At 40.9% G+C, this 19,158-nt stretch overlaps 1 protein-coding gene across 1 annotated transcript in view; it reads left to right on the top strand.

The window, feature by feature from the left end:
- The window catches only part of GALNTL5 (UDP-N-acetyl-alpha-D-galactosamine:polypeptide N-acetylgalactosaminyltransferase-like 5), a 68,929-nt gene that overhangs the window by 16,469 nt on the left and 33,302 nt on the right, over positions 1–19,158 (top strand). The window contains exons 4-5 of the mRNA XM_006873701.1: positions 2,973–3,095; positions 6,136–6,385. Of these exons, the coding sequence (XP_006873763.1) occupies positions 2,973–3,095; positions 6,136–6,385 (373 nt within the window). The remainder of the gene's footprint in view (positions 1–2,972; positions 3,096–6,135; positions 6,386–19,158) is intronic.

The following is a 19,158-nucleotide window of genomic DNA, read 5'->3' as shown; positions in this document are numbered from 1 at the left end:
CCTCGTAAAAAAAGCATTGTTTAAATCTTATCTAGAGAAAATGGGGAACTATTAAGGACTTTCTGCAAGACAGTGTCATGATCTCTAGGTACTTTCCAAGAAAGAAAGTTTAAAGTACCTCCACCAAGGTCTGAATTCCAGTTGTTTCAATGGTTAGTACTCAAATCACTGAGGCCATCTTTGGAGTCTGCATTTCCATTTTTCCATGTGGAAATTTCCATGTGGAAATTTCAAACCTAAAAGTCTACATAATATACTGTAAATCTCACCTGTGAAGGAAAAAAATGAGGGAAAACAGTAGGAAGAAGAGAAGAGCCAGCTCACAAGTTCACCCTGTAAGGAAGTGCCTTCAGGAGTATCAGCCCAGAGGTGGAATGTAACCCAGTGAATATTTGGAATTTTGAGATGTTGGCCAGGCACCTATAGCATTCTTTCTATGAGAACACCAGTGCCCGAGGGGCCCAGGAGTATTTAGGACTATCTTGTACATGGAAGGGTGTGTGGAGAGCAGGTCAGAACTTCCCTCCAGCAGTTGCTACTCAAATGATCTGGCTACTTGCTGGGCAAGAAATTACCAATAAAGCCAGAGCAGGAAAGGGGTGGGATGTTCTGCTAGACTATGGAGTTCTAGTGCCTCACCCACAGACATGGGATGCTGCCATGGGGATGCAATCCCAGGAATGGCCATAGCCCTCCCACCTCCAGTCCTTCAGAACTGCATGCATGGCGGCCTGCTCATCCATTCATTATAGGCACTATAGTCTCCCTTCATATGGGCCTGGGAGTCACTGCTGACAACCAAGATAGAGGTATGCTGTTTATACCTCCTCCTCATGTTCCATTCATCAAAGGCTTAGCCGTTAGGCCATACAGAACCTCAAACAAAGGAAATGGGGTATTCTGTGTTCTGATGAAGCTCAGGATAGATATATTCTCACCTATACTTCACAATGAAATATAGGGCTATGGATCAGGCTTTTTCATTGTAGTGTCTCTCTCCCTGTTGACACCAGTAGGCACTAGGATGCATTCCCTCAGCTGAGGGGGCAGGACCCAGGGAACTAAACCATGACTTAGATAAGGAGCTAGTCTTGATGAGCTGATCTTGGCCATCCATGTCTCCACAGTCTTGGTTCCTTCTTGACTTCAAGACAACCATCCACGTTCTGTCAGAGATGACTGCTAACAGCACTCCCTCTATCCACAAAGGTCTTGCTCACACTTCCCCTGTCTCCAGGATTCTGGAAATGTATTGGCAGACCACCAAGCTGAGATGCTGCTCCCACACAGCAAGGGCAACTGGGAAACCTGTATTCCTGCCTCTAAGCAAGGGCCACGCAACCCCTTCTAGCTAGACAAGGAAGGAGATCTCGCCACTGCCACAACAAATATGTACTTAGACCTGCTAGGCCCCAATTTCCTGATCCAGATTACTGGAATATAGGAATTTAGACCTCTGAGGCCCCTGGATCCATCTCACCTGACCCCAGGCTTCTCGACTTTCATCCGAAACCAGTGACCAGTTGCCATTCAGTTGAAACAGACTCATGGTGACCTCATGTGTGTCACTATAGAACTGTTCCTTTTGGGATCTCCAAGCTTTTCTTCTGAAGCACCTCTGGCAGATTCGAAGCTTCAAGCTTCCGGTTAGTAGCATTTGCACCACCCAGGGAGTCATCATCATACTCATGTTTCAAATATTGAGAGGCTAGTTGGGACCAGGTTCTGTGCTAGATGGCATGTTTCTCCCTCCTACTACAATCCTTCAAGGAACACAGAGGATATCCCTGCTCACAGATGAGAACAATGAGACTTACAATAGTATGAAAACGTATATAACAGTCACTGCTAAGTTAGAAGTACAGTTGATTAAAGTACAATTAGCACAGTTATTAGGAAAGTTAGGTTGCTCCAAAGCTACATAACTCAGGCTTCCATTAAAAGTAGAAGTTCCATTAAAACTCTAATCTATTAAAATTGAAGTAGTTGACTAGGAACATAGAAGAACATTTACAGCTGACTTAGATGACAAATCATGTTTCTTTCTTCTTCTCCCTTGTTGTTGTTGTTAGGTACCATCGAGTCGGTACCGACCCATAGTGACCTTATGCACAGCAGAATGAAACACTGCCCGATCCTGGGCCAACCTCACTACTGTTGCAACACTTGAGTCCATCGATACTGCCACTTGGCCAATCCATCTCATTGGGGGGTCTTCCTCTTTTTCTCTCACCCTCCACCTTATCAAACATGATATCTTTCTCCAGTGACTGGTCCCGCCTGACAATATGTCTGAAGTATGAGAGATGAAGTATGCTCATCTTGGTCTCCAAGGAGCACTCTGGCTGCACTTCTTCCAAAAATGAGCTACTGGTTCTTTTAGCAGCCATGGCACTTTCAATATTCTCCTCCAACACTATAACTCAAAAGTATCAATTCTTTTACAGTCTTCCTTATTCACTGTCCAGATTTTGCATGCATATGAGGTTATTGAAAATACCATGGCTTGGATCAGGCACACCTTAATCCTCAAGCTGACATCTTTGCTCTTCAACACTTTAAAAAGGTCTTGTGCAGCACATTTGCCTAATGCAATATGTCATTTGATTTCTTGACTGCTGCTTCTGTGAGTGTCTCCTCCCTTACATAGAATAAAATTTTCTTTCAAAGTTAGAACTTCTGTGAAATATCATTTAAAAAATAAATCACAATTAGGATCACTTCCATTTCTGTGTTGTTGTTGTTGTTAAGTGCCGTCGAGTCGGTTCCGACCCATAGCGACCCTGTACAGGGTTTCCGAGGGTGTAAATCTTTACGGGAGTAGAAAGCCTCATCTTTCTCCCGCGGAGCAGCTGGTAGTTTCGAACCGCTGACCTTAAGGTTCGCAGCCTGATTCGTAGCCACTACGCTACCAGAGCTCCATTTCTGTAGAAGTTGTTTATTAATTAGCAAGTTTTGGTTCTTTTTTCCAGATGACTTGAAAGAAAAGCTAGACTATCACCTGGAAGTTTTTCGAGGAAAGATTAAATTGATAAGAAACAAAAAGAGAGAGGGTCTGATCCGAGCAAAGCTGATTGGAGCATCTCTTGCTTCAGGTATGAGCATCTCAGGACATGACCCAGCATCTGTACCCAGAAATCTTCATGCCCATGTATGTAGGAATCCACACAAGACACTGTGTCTCTGCTGCCTCACACAGAAAAATGGAAATGTATTTCTGCTGTACGAGTCATTAATCTTTTGTCTCAAAGTAGTCTACTTCGAGACACTAATTTGTTATTTCAAATGTAGGATATGCTTTTCCAGGAGCCATCATGTTAGCCCAGGGGGTAAAATTTGGGATGTAGGGCTACATGCAGGAAATTTATTAGGGTGTGCTCATAGGAACAATGCCTGTAATGGGATAAGGAAAGCACAACTGTTCAACTAGATTGAAGTACAGCTCCAAGAAAGATTTCAACCTATCTCATAGGGAACTCAAAAGCAAATATGGGGTGTCAGTTCAGGTCCTCTGGGAAGCAGATGGCAAGACAGACTGAGTAGAGAAAGTTTACTGGGGGAAATTCTGGTGGAGAATAAAGAGGAAAGGAAGATGAAATACTGTATGAGGGTGCTTCAGACTTGATATCTGAAGGGAGAGAGGAAAGGAATGAGGTTTAGATTGAAAGAACTTCAGATTGCTGTGCAGCTTTAAGGAAGATTTAGTAGGGTTAATGCAATGAGCAGATCTCAGCAAAGAAGTGGGATTGAACATAGGACTCTAAGGAATTTAGCAAGTATTCAGGAACACCAAAACAGATCACATTTGCCCAGGTCATGGGAACATCATATAAAAAGACCAACAAAGATGTTAAGAGGGATCCTCAAAATAACGAAATCACAGTCATACCACAAAAGGACTCAGCTCAGAATGCATCAAACATCCTTCCCACAATTCCAATCAAGTAAGGACTTTCTTGCCCCCTTCCATTCTCCTCTCTGGTCTTACTTTGGCCCTTAGCGAGCTCAGACACCATAGGTAGAGCAAGTTGGAGAAGAAGAGTAAGGAAGTGAAAAGAAGACAATCATGCTATTTTAACTCAAAAGCAAATGCCCTTCCCAGGGCAATAACTAGTGCTGCATGAAGTAAGGGAGCATCGACTACAACACAATATAGAAATTTTAACTTCAGAACCGAGACTGTGTTTTTTGCCTTACTGTGACTATAAGACTTCCAATTATCCCAGAGTCACCAGAAAAGCCCCAAGCATAATTCTGGTTTGCACCAAGAGTAGGGAATGACCTTTCCTTCTTGATGGACTTCAATGAACAGTGGAAGAATGACATGAAGTTCCTTTTTGCCGTGAGCCCTGTTTGTTCAATATACTGGTAAATCAAGTGTGTACAGCCACGATTGGATAGGTAAGTTACCTGTCATTTGAACTGAGGTATAGGGTTAGATCATTTTTAAAGACTGAAAATTCTGTTGTGAATTTTATGTAAAAATATATTAAGAGACAGAGGAGGTACTCTTTCCTTGCTATGTGATTCTTTCTTTCCTAATGATATAGTTTAACAGGTATATTGTTCTATTTATAGATCATAGACCATACAATTCATTGATTCAAAGTATGCAATTCAATGTTGTTGTTAGGTGCCATTGAGTCAGCACTGACTCATAGTGACCCTATGTACAACAGAACAAAACATTGCCCCGTCTCACGTTAACCTCAAAATTGTTGCTTAGCCTAACCCCATTGCTGTCGCCACAGTGCTAATCCATCTCATTGGGGATCTTCCTCTTTTTCTCTAACCTTCCAGTTTACCAAACATGATACCCTTCTTCAGGGACTGACCTCTCCTGATAATGTCTTAAGTATGAGAGATGGAGTCTGGCCATCCTGGTTTCCAAGGAACACTCTGGCTGTAAATCTTCCAACACAGATTGGCTTGCTCTTTTGGAAATCCATGATACTTTTAATATTCTCCTCCAACACCAAAACTCAAATGTATCAATTCTTCTACGGTCTTCCTTATTCACTATCCAACTTTCACATGCCTATGAGGTTATTGAAAATACCATGGCTTGGATCAGGCGTATTTTAGTCCTCAAACTGACATCTTTGCTCTTCAACACTTTAAAGAGGTCTTGTGCAGCAGATTTGCCTAATGCATAATTCAATTATTTTAGCATATTCCCAGGGTTGTATAACCATTGCTACAATCTACTTTTAGAACAATTCATCACACACACACAAAAAATAAAACTTGGTAACTATTAGCAATTATTCCCCATTCCACCTGATTCCATTCTCCTACCAAAGCACTAAATTATTACTAATCTACTTTACTTTATATCCCTCAAATAAATAAATGACAAACTCAACAAAAGCCCAAGCTGTTGATATTCAATAGATTCTGATTTATGAAGGTCCCACGTATTACAGAGTAGAACTGCCCAATAGGTTGCCTTGACTGTAAACTATAGAAACAGATTCCCAGGCCTTTCAAAAACAATCCATTTGAACCACCTAAGAACCTTTTGCTTATTCTGGGCATTTTATTAAATAGTATCAGATACTATGTAGCTTTTTGTGTGTCTGGCTTCTTTCATTTAGCATAATGTTTTCAAAGTTCCCCCATGTGGTAGCCATGTACCAGCATACCATTCCTTTTAATTGCTGAATACTAATCCATTATATGAATCTGAGTATATTTTACTTATCCATTCATTAGTTGAAGGACATTGGAATTGTTTCCACTGTTTTGCTATTAGGAATAATGCTTCTATGAACATTTGTGTGCAAGATTTTGTGGGAATGTAAGCATTCATTTCTCTTGGTTAGAAACCTATTAGAATTGCTGGGCCATATGATAACTCCATTTTTTATTTTGATGAACTGCCAAACAATTTTCCAAAGTCACTGCAGCACCATTTTATAGTCCCATTAGCAATGTAGCAGGATTCCGATGCATCATTCTCGTGGGTATGAAGTGATATTTCACTGTAGTTTTGATTTACATTTCTCTAACGACTTAAGATGATGTTGTCTCCTTCCAACTGAAAGAAAAACATTTTTTGAGCCAAGCATATATATGGTAAATACACAGCCTTCATCCATGTGGCCTAACACTAGACTTTGGTTGCCTCTCCAGGGGATGTTCTGGTGTTCCTGGATAGTCACTGCGAGGTGAATAGATTTTGGCTGGAGCCCTTGCTGGCTGTTATCTCCAAAGACCCTCACATCGTGGTTTGCCCTTTGATTGATATTATTGATGCTATGACCCTGGAATACAAAGCCTTTCCTGTTGTTAGGGGAGCTTTTGATTGGAATCTACATTTTAAATGGGACACCGTTTACTCCTATGAGATGGAAGGACCAGAGGGACCCACTGGACCAATCAGGTGAGATTTCTGTGGTTTCTGTGTCAATAGGGTTTAAAAAAAGAAGAAGTTTTCAGTGATTATTCTTTTGTTTTCTTGGGTTTTATGAATAGAAAAGTTTTCTTTGTTTTGTTTCTACGATTATTGATTAACAGGATTTTGTAGGTGTTAGGTTTCTGTGTGAGCAACCGGCAATGAACACCTAAGCCACCCTCAGAGTACACCATGGTTTGCATTACTCATTTCATGGGTACCCTTCTTCAGACTGTAAACTTTGCTCTTGGGAACCAGTGTTTCTGTGAATCACTGAACACTGTGCACACCCCAGAAAAAGCAGACATCTGTAACAAGATCATCTCTAAAATATCTATCCAAGATCATGTATAAAATACTTCTCGTCTGAGATTTCATAGAATCTTACTCTTGGAAAATGTATCTCTAAGTGAAAGAATAGTTGAATTTGCTTTGAATTCTCTGCTCTTTGTTCAAAGTTTGACTATTGGAACTTTTAACTCCATTTGTGAGCCTACTAAAATGGAGACTTTCAGATCTCTCCCCACATCTATTAACTTTGATACCAGAATAATAATCTTCCTTTTCTATATCTGTTAACTTTTAAGTTTCAAAATGCACATGAGAACATTCCAAAACTATGGCTTAAAGGGAGTTTCTGGTTACTGCAGATTGGTAAGTGCTCGACTACTAATTGAAAGATTGGAGGTTTGACCCCACTCAGAGATGCCTCAGAAGAAAGACGTGGTGATGTGTTTTTAAAAGGTCCCAGCCATGAAAGCCCTATGAAGCAGTTCTGCTCTGACACACACGGGGTTGCCATGAGTTGGAACTGACTTAATAACAACTAACAACAACAAGGAGCTCTGGTAGCGTAGTGGTTACGAATCGGGCTGCGAACCTTAAGGTCAGAGGTTCGAAACTACCAGCCGCTCCGCGGGAGAAAGATGAGACTTTCTACTCCCGTAAAGATTTACACCCTCGGAAACCCTGTACAGGGTCGCTATGGGTCGGAACCGACTCGATGGCACTTAACAACAACAACAACAACAATGCCTAGAAAGTCCTTAACTGTATGGAACATAACAAATTACGATCACACTGCAAAAAATAGGAATTGCAGAACAATCTGTTGTGCTCATTCAGAACCTGAACACAGACCAAAAGACAGTCATTTGAACAAAATAAGGGGAAACTGTGTGGTTTAAAATCAGGAAAGTTGTACATCATGGTTGTATACTTTGTCCATACTTATTTAATCTATATGCTGAGCAAATAATTCAAGAACCTGGACTCTCTGAAGAAGAACACAACATAGAACTGGAGGAAGACTTATTAACAACCTGCAATTATACAGATGATAACAACCTTGCTTGTTGAAAGTGAGATTCAGCTTTGCTTGCTGAAAGTGAAGATGACTTGAAGCACTTAATGGTGAAGGTCAAAGACTACAGCCTTCAGTATGAATTCTACCTCAAAACAAAGAAAACAAAAAGCCTTACAACTGGGTCGACGGTCTCAAACAGAACAACAATCTTAAGGATGGCACTAACACTGCATCTGCCAGTGTTTCATGCTGTTGCACTTAAGATTGATACTGTTGGACATGAGTTGGTACTGATTCAATGGTAACAAACCAGAATAACAGGCCAGCCATGTACAATTGTGTAGTCCGGGTACTGGACATTTCTAGGCGGTATCATCCACATGTAAGGTGACTGACATCGCTGAAGTTGTGTGTAAAGACAGCTATCGGCTGTGTTAGTTACCTTTATAAGGTCATATCCCTTAACTTATCCAGTAAAATGGTGATAATAATAATAATAATGCCTATCTCTTAGGCTTACTGAGAAGATTAAATGAGACAATACTTGTAGCAAAATGCACAGTTTAAGGCCTGACCCAAAGGAAGTGATCAATGTAAACAATAGATATTGTTAGCGTTATACTCTTCAGAACAAAGATATATTTTATTATAATAAAATTTAATATGTAAAATATCTTGATTGGACAAAAATTAGGAATCATACATCAATATTTTAGCTCATCTGAAAATAACTTATATAGTTACTTTTAGTAAAAAGTAACAGTAGTTGCCCTTATTTTAAAAAATGATTTATGTAATTTGCTTATTTCCATACAAAGTATTCCATCTCACTCTCATGTGAAAGTAACTTACATTCATTAGGGAAATCACATCCTTAAATAGAAAAATTTGTGGGAGTCTAATATCCTCTTTGGGGTCTTGGTGCGCTGTAGAGTAAGCTCTGGACTTCTAACTGCAAGGTTGGTGGTTCAAATCCACCAGATGCTCCTCAAAAACCACATGCAGGGTCGCTATGAGTCGGAACTGACTCAGCAGCACTTAACAGCAAAAACAGCAGCAATACTTTTTTAGTATTTAAATAAATTAGTGTACCAACAGCCTGTTCTCATTGTGTTAAGCTCCACTCATAGCAACAGGGTGGACCTGTCCCATGGGGCTTCCAAGCCTATACTTTTTCTAGAAGCAGACTGCCACCCCTGTGTCTTCCATGAAGCCACTGGTGGATTCAAATTGCCAACCTCTCATTAGCAGCTGTGAGCCTTACCACTGCACCACCAGGAATTTTATAAATTGGTATATCCTTTTTGAAAACAATTTGGCAATCTATATTGAACTCTTATGAATGTTCTTGTTCTTTGATGCAAAATTCCCATTTCTCTTTTGAAATTTATCCCTGTGGAATAAATCAGAAATGCATACAGTGGTATATATTGTGTCAGCATTTTGTATTCATAAAATATCCCCAAATAACACAAATGTCCAATACTATTAAAATGTTTTTTTTAAAAAAAAGGAACGAGTACATCCATATTTTATGGAGACTATGTCATCATTGGAGAAAGATATCACGTTTGGTAAGGCGGAGGGTCAGAGAAAAAGAGGAAGACCCCAATGAGATGGATTGGCCAAGGGGGAGCATTGATGGACTCAAGCGTGGCAACAGTAGTGAGGTTGGCCCAGGATTGGGCAGTGTTTCATTCTGCTGTGCATAAGGTTGCTATGAGTCGGTACCAACTTGATGGCACCTAACAACAACAACAACATGTCATCTTTAAAAATTTGTTAAGACTAACTATAACGGGAAATCCTCGCAATATTTTCAATGAAAAAGTAGGCCATAAACAATGTTGTTAACACTACCCAAAGCGATCTGTAGCTATAAAGCAATCCCAACCCCGATTCCGTTATCATTCTTTGAAGACATGGAAAAACAAATCTCCAAATCTATATGAAAAGCAAAAAGACCCCCCAGGTAACCAAAGCATTACTTTAAAAGAAGAATAAAGTAGGCCTCTCACTTCCCAATCTCAAAACCTACTACAGAGCCCCAGTATTAAAACAGCCTGGTACAGGTACAACGAAAGACACATATCAATAGAACAGAAGTGAGAACCCACAAGTAAATCCATCCACCTGTGGAATCCTAGTGTCACACTGTAGGATAAGCAGTAGACCACAAGGTTAATTTGAACTGCAAGGTGGCAGTTCAAACTTACCAGTTGCTCCTTGAAAACCCTACACAAGGTCACTATGAGTCAGAACTGACTGAACAGCACTTAACAACACTACATGACTAACTGATCTTTCGAAATCGGGAAGAGATAGTCTCTTCAACAAGTGGTGCTGTCAAAACTGGAAATCCATTTGCAGAATAATGAAACAAGAACCGTATCTCACACCACATTAAAAAAAACAACAAAAAAAAAAACATGGACTGATGACCTAAATATAAAACCTAGAACTATAAAGATTATCAGTGAAAAATAAGGACAAACTCTGAGGTGGAACATTCCCACTAGAAAGGACAAGCAGACAAGCTGTTCCAGCCTGGAATAGCTAGAGCATCAGGAGATGCATCTTCAAAGAAGGATCATCAGGGAAAACCCAAAACAAAAATGTCAGTATGACTGGCTACTGCAAGAATAAGCAAGCTGTTTGCCGGGAAGTCATCAAGGCAAGCAATCAAGTTCCTGAAGACAAACCCACCTCTAAGACTGAAACTCAAAAGGAACACATGAGCAGGCATGTAAGCTTGCTGGCGACTACATTCGTCTACTGGTGAGTGGAAGAGGGGGAAAGGCAGCAATGAAGAAATGGGCTGAGTTCAACCATGGTCTATTGACTCCTGCTGACCTGGAGATAAGAGGGAGAAGAAGAAGGGCTGGTTGGTCCAAAGTGCAGTGAGACCTGGGGACACCTGAGCCTATGGACAAGGACATAGCCACAGAGGGTAGAGCTAAGAGTGTATCATCCAGCTGATATGAAATGAGAGGAGAGGCACAAGAACACCCAAACTTGTAGACAGTACCCATGTGACCTAGCCTCGATGGCTTGATAATCACAACTCAACTAGAGGAAGATAAGAAAATAAACACTATTTTATATAGGAAACAAGGGTAAATTGCTGCAACTTGATGAACCTGATCTATACTCATGGAGGTAGTAACTCTAAATACCAACAGAGAGGGAAGGCGTCTTCACATCAAGTATCAATGCTATCCCCACTGTACACAGGATAGATAGGGATGGGCAACTTAGACATTGGCTACCTAAAAGGAGGGGGCGATAAAGGCATGAAGGTTTCAAGAGGGAATTTAATTTAAGAGTGTGGTGGGGGGGAGAAAGAGTCCCCACTGAATAGTTGACATCTTGTCTAGATGGGTCTGATTAAAAAAGATGGGGATAAGAATCCTATGATTCAGTAGGGAGTAATTGTTATCATGACTAATTGCGACTCTCACAATTGTAAAGGTAGAAGTTTTGTAACAAAAATGAGGGAGCAGTTAATCTTATAGTCCAGAAACAAAGGACCCGAGGACCATCAAGGGAGACGAGAACAAGTGGAATGTGGGACCTTATCCAAAAAAGCAGCTACACCAGAGATGGAGGCAGAGATGGGGATATGAAGAGAGGGAGCAGCTGAGGACTCTAGATTCATGGGAAGAGAGGGACTAAGAGCTGGTGGCCAGGAGGCAGACTTGCAGAATGTGCCCTTTGGTGGTGTAAATTATTATATATGCCTGAGTGTGCTTTTTTTTTTTTTTTTTAAGAGCTAAAGTGTATAGGAGAATGTAATCATTGTAATGAAACCAGGTATATGATTTGTTGAATGTAAAACTGATGATCTGCCCTGTAAACTTACAATCAATCCATAATAAAAACTTGAAGGAAAAAAAAAGGGACAAACTTAGGAGCACCCATATACAGCATATCCACACTATCTAACATAACTGAAAGCTCACAGTTGGGACCTCCTAAAAATTAGACACTTATATGCACCAAAAGATTTCACCAAAAGAGTAAAAAGAGAGCCCACAGACTGGAAAAAAATTTTTGGCAATGACATATCAGACAAGAGAATGCTCTCTAAAATTTAGAGAAAACTTCAATATCTCAACAAGAAAAAAACAAACACTCTAAATTTAAAAATATGTACAGGACAAAAACAGACATTTGGCCAAAGAAGACATTCAGGCAGGTGACAAATACATGAATATTCACAATTTTTAGCTATTAGAGAAATGTAAATCAAAACAACAATGAGATATCATCTTACCTCAGAATCAATGTTGTTGTTGTTGTTAAGTGCAGTCGAGTCGATTCCGACCCATAGAGACCCTGTATAGTATTTCCAAGGGGCAGCTACTGAGCTTGAACCACCACCTTGCAGGTGAAATGACTTTGCAGTCTGATACATTAGCCCACAGTGCCACACCAGGACCAAGTTCAAAAACACAGAAAACAACAAATGTTGGTGAGGGTTTAGAGAGGCTGGGACCCTCCTACATTGCTGGTGGGATTTTAAAATGGTCCAACCACTGTGAAAAATGGTATGATGCTTCCTAAAACATATGGAAATGAAAATATTGTATAACCCAATAATCCCTCTACTTGGCATATATTCTCAAGAAATAAGAGCCAAGACATAAATAGATAGATAGATGCACACCCATGTGTGGGTTATGTGCCATACTGCAAAGTCGTTTGAACTGCAAGGTTCAAGTTCACCAGATGCTCCTAGGAAACCCTATACAGGGCCACTATGGGTCAGGACTGACTCGACAGCACTTAACAACAATAAATTCACAGTAGTAAAAAGACAGAAACAGCCTGAATATCCATCAGTTGAAGAATGGATAAACATTGTTTATTGTTTTATTGGTATATTGTTGTTGTTGTTGTTAAGTGCTGTCAAGTCAGTTCTGACTCACAGCAACCCTGTATAAGATTTTCGAAGAGCAGCTATTGAGTTTGAACCATCAACCTTGAGTTCTTTTAGCACCACGATACATCACTGAAGAATAAAGATGAATCTATGAAATACCTCATAATATGAATGAACCTGGATAATATTATGTTAAGTGAAATCAGTCATTCACAAAAGGACAAATATTGTATGAGACCACTATTGTAAAAAAGTCAAGAAGAGGTGTCATGCTAAAAGAAACATTACGTGAAGGTTACCAGGGGTGGTAGGGAAGGGAGAAAAAAAAACAAATGTTGTCAATATGATACAAATTGTATGAGTATATGATTTTGTTGTTAAGTGATGTTGAGTAGGTTACAATTCATAGTGACTCTGTATAGGATTTCTAAGAAGTGGCTGGTATGTTTGAACCCCCGACCTTGTGGTTTGGAGTCCAGTGCTTATCCTACAGTGCCATACAAATATCATGTATATAATACCACAGAATATCTGTGTGTTTATATGTAGTGTATAAATTGTCTATTTTATATTAATATATAGCATTTAATCATATATGGTGGGATTGTGAGTAATTTATACTGTCTTCCTTATACTTTTCTACACTTGCAAAGATTTCTGTGCTAAGCATAAGAAGAGGGGTTCTTTTATTTATTTATTAAAAAAATTTTTTTTAATGTTTTATTGTGAATTAGGTGATAGTTTACATTAGAGAACATTAGCTTTACATTCATCCTGTCGTATAGTTTCATTGCCATGGTTATAATCTCCATGCATCAACCAAACAAAGGTTGCAAGCCTGCCCCTTGGTCATCAGTACACAGCCCCTTTCTCTCCATCTCTCCATGTCATCGTTTCTGCCTCCGTCTCTGGCGTCACTGCTTCTCTGGGTAGGGCCCCACACTCCACTCTTCTCCCTTGATGGTCCCAGGGACCTCTGCTCCTGGACTGCAAAGTCAACTACTCCCCTCCTTTTGCCACAAAACGTCTACCTTTATACTTTCAAACCTCACAGTCAGTCCTGATATCAATTATTCATGATTGTACCACAAGAGTCTTATCCCCAGCTCCTTTCATCAGCCCAACCCAGACAGACTGGATACTACTCAGTGGAGATTCTACCTTCCTCCTAGCCCTCTAGATCTAGGCTCTCTCTTGAAAGCTTTCTTGCCTTTGTAGCACCCCCATTTTGGGTAGCCAATGTCCAAGTTTCCCATTCCTGTGTACCCTGTGTATCAAGGAGGTGGGAATGGTCCTCGCTGTAAAGATTTGTTCCCTCTTTTGAACTACTGCATCCATAGGTGTAGGTCCAGTTCATCAAACTGTATCAGATTACTTTTTTCCCCTCTTCTTTCTTCTTCTAGTGGAGTTCTGATCATCAATCCATTGAAGCTAGGTCAAGTGGGTATTATCTGCAAGTGTGGATGTTTTTATGCATATGTCCTCTCTTCTTATCAGCTGGAGGCTTCACTCTCCACTCTAGTCCTCTGTGGCTATGTCACTGATTCTGATCTCAGGAGTCTCCAGGTCTTGCCACACTACTGGCCAATCAGAGCTCCACCCAGGTTCACAGGAGTCTATTGAACATGGTAGGACTTAGCTCGCAGCTTCACTGCTGTATATGCCTCATTTCCCCTTATTTGTGACTAACATGGTCACAGTGCATGTCAGTCAGAGTGCATGTCTGCTTGTGTATTGTCCTGAGGGGATCCCGACCACTTGTCTTGATATCTCCTGGGCGAGCAACTTGCTTGTTCTTGTAGTAGTCAGTCGAACTGCTGTTATTTATTTATTTTAAGTTTTATTGTGAATTATGTGACAGTTTACTTGGGAGAGCATCATTTTTACATTCATCCTATCATATATTGTTTCACTGCCATGGTTACAATCCCCTTCACGCATCACCCATAAACAAAAGGGTACATCCTATAAGCCTGGTTCCCCCCACCACCCCCCTGGTCATCAGCATACAGCCCCCCTTCCTCCCTGGGTCCTAAGTCCCCAGCTGCTCCATCTCTCCATTTCATCTCTGCCTCCATTTCTGGGATCGCTGCCTCTCTGGGTAGGGTTCCACTCTCCGCTCTTCTCCCTTCATGGTTCCAGGGACCTCTGCTCCCTGCCTGCAAAGTCAATCACTCCCCTCCTTGCCACAAAATGCCCACTTTTACATTTACAACCTTCACAATCAGTCCTGGTAATAATTATTCACCTTTGTATCACAAGAGACCTATCTGTATTTCCTTTAATCAGTCCCGCCTACACAGATTGGATACTACTCAGTGGAGATTCTACCTTGCTCCACTGCTCTCTGGATCTAGGTTCCCTCTTGAAAGCTTGTAAGCCAGTCACTTCTTGCCTTTGTAGCCCCCCCCCCCCCCCCATTTTGGATAGTCAATGTCCAAGATGCCCATCTCTGTCTACTCTGTGTATGGAGAGGGTGGGAATGAATCCTGCTGCGAAGATTTGTTCCCTCTTTTGAGCTAGTGCATTCATAGGTGTAGGTCAAGTTCATCTAATGGTATCAAGTTACTCCTTTTTTCCCCTCTTCTTTCTTCTTCTAGTTGAGCTCTGATCACCCAGTCAGTGAGGCTAGGTCAAATGGGTATTATCTGCATGTGTGGGTGCTCTTGTGGATATGCCCTCTCTTCTTATCCACTGGACACTTCACCCTCCACTCCAGTCCTCCATGGCTATGTCACTGACTCTGGGCCCAAGAGTCCCCAGGTCTTGCCACACTGCTGGCCAACCAGGTCTCTACTTGGGTTCACAGGAGTCTATTGACAATTGCAGGGCTTAGCTCACAGCCTTATAGCTGTTTTTCCCTCACTTCCCCGTGTCAGTGGCGAACGTGGTCACCCATCAGAGCATGCAGTCCCATTGAGTCTTAGTTTTGGAAGGGGGTTTACTCTGAGGGGACTGATGTTATTGTTTTTTATTTTCCCTGTTGGTGTTTCTTTCAAGAAGAATCTTCAGATTCACAATAAAACATTAAAAAAAAAAAAAAGAAGTATCTTCTGTTCTTATAGCTGCTCCAGGATAGTTTGCTTGTCCTTTCAAGTGGAGATTTCCCACCTGAGAAGATTCTGGATGGGGTTCAGGATTTCACCTATGGTCTTATGCAATGCAGAGGCTCTGCAGGAAGCCTCCTTCACTAGGCACGTTTTAGCCCCCATTTTAGGTATTCTGATCAATTATAGACATAAGATGGACTTACAAGCATTCTATGGTGATATTTCTGGCTATTCCTTTCTCTCTCCCTCAAGTGTCTATTTTACAATGGTATGCAAGGGAAACCAAGATTCAAAAGACAGCCAAGCATCTTAACATTATTTCCCCCCTGAGAGGTTCTTTTTAAAGGATTAAAAGAACAAATGTTGGGTATTAGTTAAAATATTACAGCATCCATATATTCAGATATATTCTTTGAATATTTCTAAAGATAGGTGCAGTGAATTTTGGAAAACTTAGAACAGACAAATGAAACAATGGCCTGTGCTTATACTAATGATAACTAGCAGCTTCCCCAGCTCTCCTGGACAGGCAGGGCTCACCAGAACCAAGGAAAGTAATGGGACTTCTCCACATACACATTGAAGTCCTTTGTCACTCTTGCTTTTCAGTCTCAGGCCACTGCCTTTAGTATCACCACTCGCCAGCATTTCTCCCCATGCAACACTGAGACACACACACCCGACACACTGCACACACATGTACACACACTATACACAGCCCCACACATACATACACATTTCACACACATGCACACTGCCCATAACCCACACACGTATACACAAACACATCCATACATCACATACATATACGGGAACACCAAGCATGCAACCCCTCCATACACCACATCAGCTATGGACACACCACACACACCATGTATGCACACATACACAAGTGCACAGCACACAGACCCATGCACTGCACCACACATGCATGTACCTGTAGACACACACCCACTTGTCAGTAATTTCAAGGTTTTAGAAAGGCATAACTCGATACATTCTCTCAGCAGCAAATATTCTTACCACATTTTTTCTGTAAATTAGAACTATACCAGTGTTTTGGTGTGGCACTGAGGGTTAATTCACTGGACTACAAGGTCGGTTTGAACTATAAGAACAGCAGTTCAAGCTCACCAGCCGCTCCTCGGAGACCCTATACAGGGTCGCTATGAGTTGGAATTGACTTGACGGCACTTAACAACAACAGTCCTTTCAAGGGCTTGTATGAGCTCTTTTTCCATGATCTTGGGAGGAACTGAATACTTCTGAAGTCATCTGCTTCTGGCCAGAAGGACATTTAAACTTTAACTTTAGGCTATCTGTGAGTTAAATAATCCAAGTGGAAGCCACTGTCTTCTTCACTTGGGACAGGTGAATCCTTTACGGTGGTGGATAAGGGTTAGTAAGAAGGACTAATTTGAGTCCCTTACAGCAAAATTCCAACAACTCTTTTCATTTTTTTTTTTTCAATATACATATTCTCAAAAACACCAAAGATTATAGTGATCTAGTGCCTTACTAATGTATTGCCATGTTCTAGGGTTGTGAGACTAAGAATTCTAAATACTGAACAGGTGATTGGTTTGTACTGATATCCTTTTGACCAGTGCTTCTCAAACTCTAATGTGCATAAAAATCACTTGGAGATCTTGTTAAAACGCAGATTTTGATCCCTTGGGTCTGGATGGTGCCGAAATTCTGCATTTGTAACAAGCTCCCAGTTGATGCCAGTGTTACTTACAGCTCCTGGGACCATCCTGACTAGCAAGGGTCTAGAATAACAAAATGAGTTTCCAGTACAATGGTTGAGTATTAAAGTCTGACTTCTCATTTGTGCCATCTAAGTCCTGGTGTGGCACTGTTGCTTAGTGCACTGGACTGCAATGTTGCTTTGAATTGCAAGGTCAGCGGTTCAAGCTCACCAGCCACTCCTTGGAAATTCTCTACAGGGTCACTTTGGGTCGGAACCGACTCGAAGGCACTTAACAACAAGTTACTCATACCTATTCTAAACCATTTCCTAAGTAATTCAATTTGCTTGAAATGACTCTCTTTTAAATTAGGTTTTCATTATATCAATATGGTCAGTAACTCTGGCAAGAGAAAATTTTCTGTTGAAGCCTTACTAAAAGACAACAGGAAATTCACAGTGACATTTTACAAACATTTGAAATTGTACACAGGATTCCTACTAAATTAATATAATACCAGCTTTCACTTTCTGGACGCCTTCATGTTTTGGCTACAATGTAGGCCATTTGATTACTGGAACTAAAAACATTAAGTTTATGTATGCCAAAAGCCATATTGCATTCAGGACTAATGAAAACTAGTTCATATCTTTTGAAGAATTCGATTTAAACATGTGACCAAAGCAGTCATGGTTAAAACTTCATCCAACATTAAATGCTTCAAGACAAAAAATTTCCCCCCTATGGCTAAGCTTGTCATATGCAGGGAGAAGAGGAAAACACAGCTAGAGGCTGTGGTGAGTACACCATAGTGAACGAACAGAAAAGAGCCCAAGGAAGAAGTGAACAGCTCCCTAGGCCTTCCTCCCAGCCAATTTAACTCTCATTCTCAGCACTGCTTACTCTCACTGACTCCAAATTATTTCTTAAGCAGTCTTGATTTACAGGGATCCTCAAGCGAATGACCAACACTAGCAAGCACCATGTACCTGTAGACACACACTATACACTAATGACCAACATCAGCAAACGCCAAATGTTTATGGCAATGTAGAGGTCACATACTCTCTCTAGTTTCATACAAGCTTATTTTTACTTTTCAGTTTGTTGTTATTAGGTGCCATTGAGTCGGTACCAACGCATAGCAACCCTATGCACAACAGAATGAAACACTGCCCAATCCTCAGCCAACTTCACAATCATTTCTACGTTTGAGTCCACTGATGCTGCCATTGTGCCAATCCATCTTGTTGGGGGTCTTCCTCTTTTTGTCTGACCCTCCACTTTACCAAACATGATATCCTTCTCCAGTGATTGGTACCTCCTGACAATGGGTCTGAAATATGAAAGACAAAGTCTGGCCATCCTGGCTTCCAAGGAGCACCCTAGCTGTACTTATTTCAACACAGATTGGTTTGTTCTTTTGGCAGCCCATGGCATGGTACTTAGAATAGTTTCCTCCAACACCAAAACTCAAATCTATCAATTCTTCTACAGTCTTCCTTATTCACTATCCAACGTTCACATGCATATGAGGTTATTAAAAATGCCATGGCTTGGATCATATTAGTCTTCAAACTGACATCTTTGCTCTTCAAAACTTTTCAGTTACAGAAATGTAAATTTATTATTCCTTCTGTATCATAATAACAGTTAAAATAGGCCTATCAGGAGAACAAACAAGATGGCGGATCGGGTGGACGTATAGCAGAGAGCTCCGCCAACAACAACACAGAATACCCGACCAAGCAGGTTCAGGGGATGGTCCCAGAACTCTGAACCACATATAAAGGAATACTTAGAAGGTTGGAAGGCCCACAGCTGGGGGA

The sequence above is a fragment of the Chrysochloris asiatica genome, unplaced genomic scaffold (genome assembly GCF_000296735.1).
Source record: "Chrysochloris asiatica unplaced genomic scaffold, ChrAsi1.0 scaffold00249, whole genome shotgun sequence".
Lineage (NCBI taxonomy): Eukaryota > Metazoa > Chordata > Mammalia > Afrosoricida > Chrysochloridae > Chrysochloris > Chrysochloris asiatica.
Note: the sequence above shows the minus strand (reverse complement) of the source record. Positions and strands in the feature narration are given on the sequence as shown.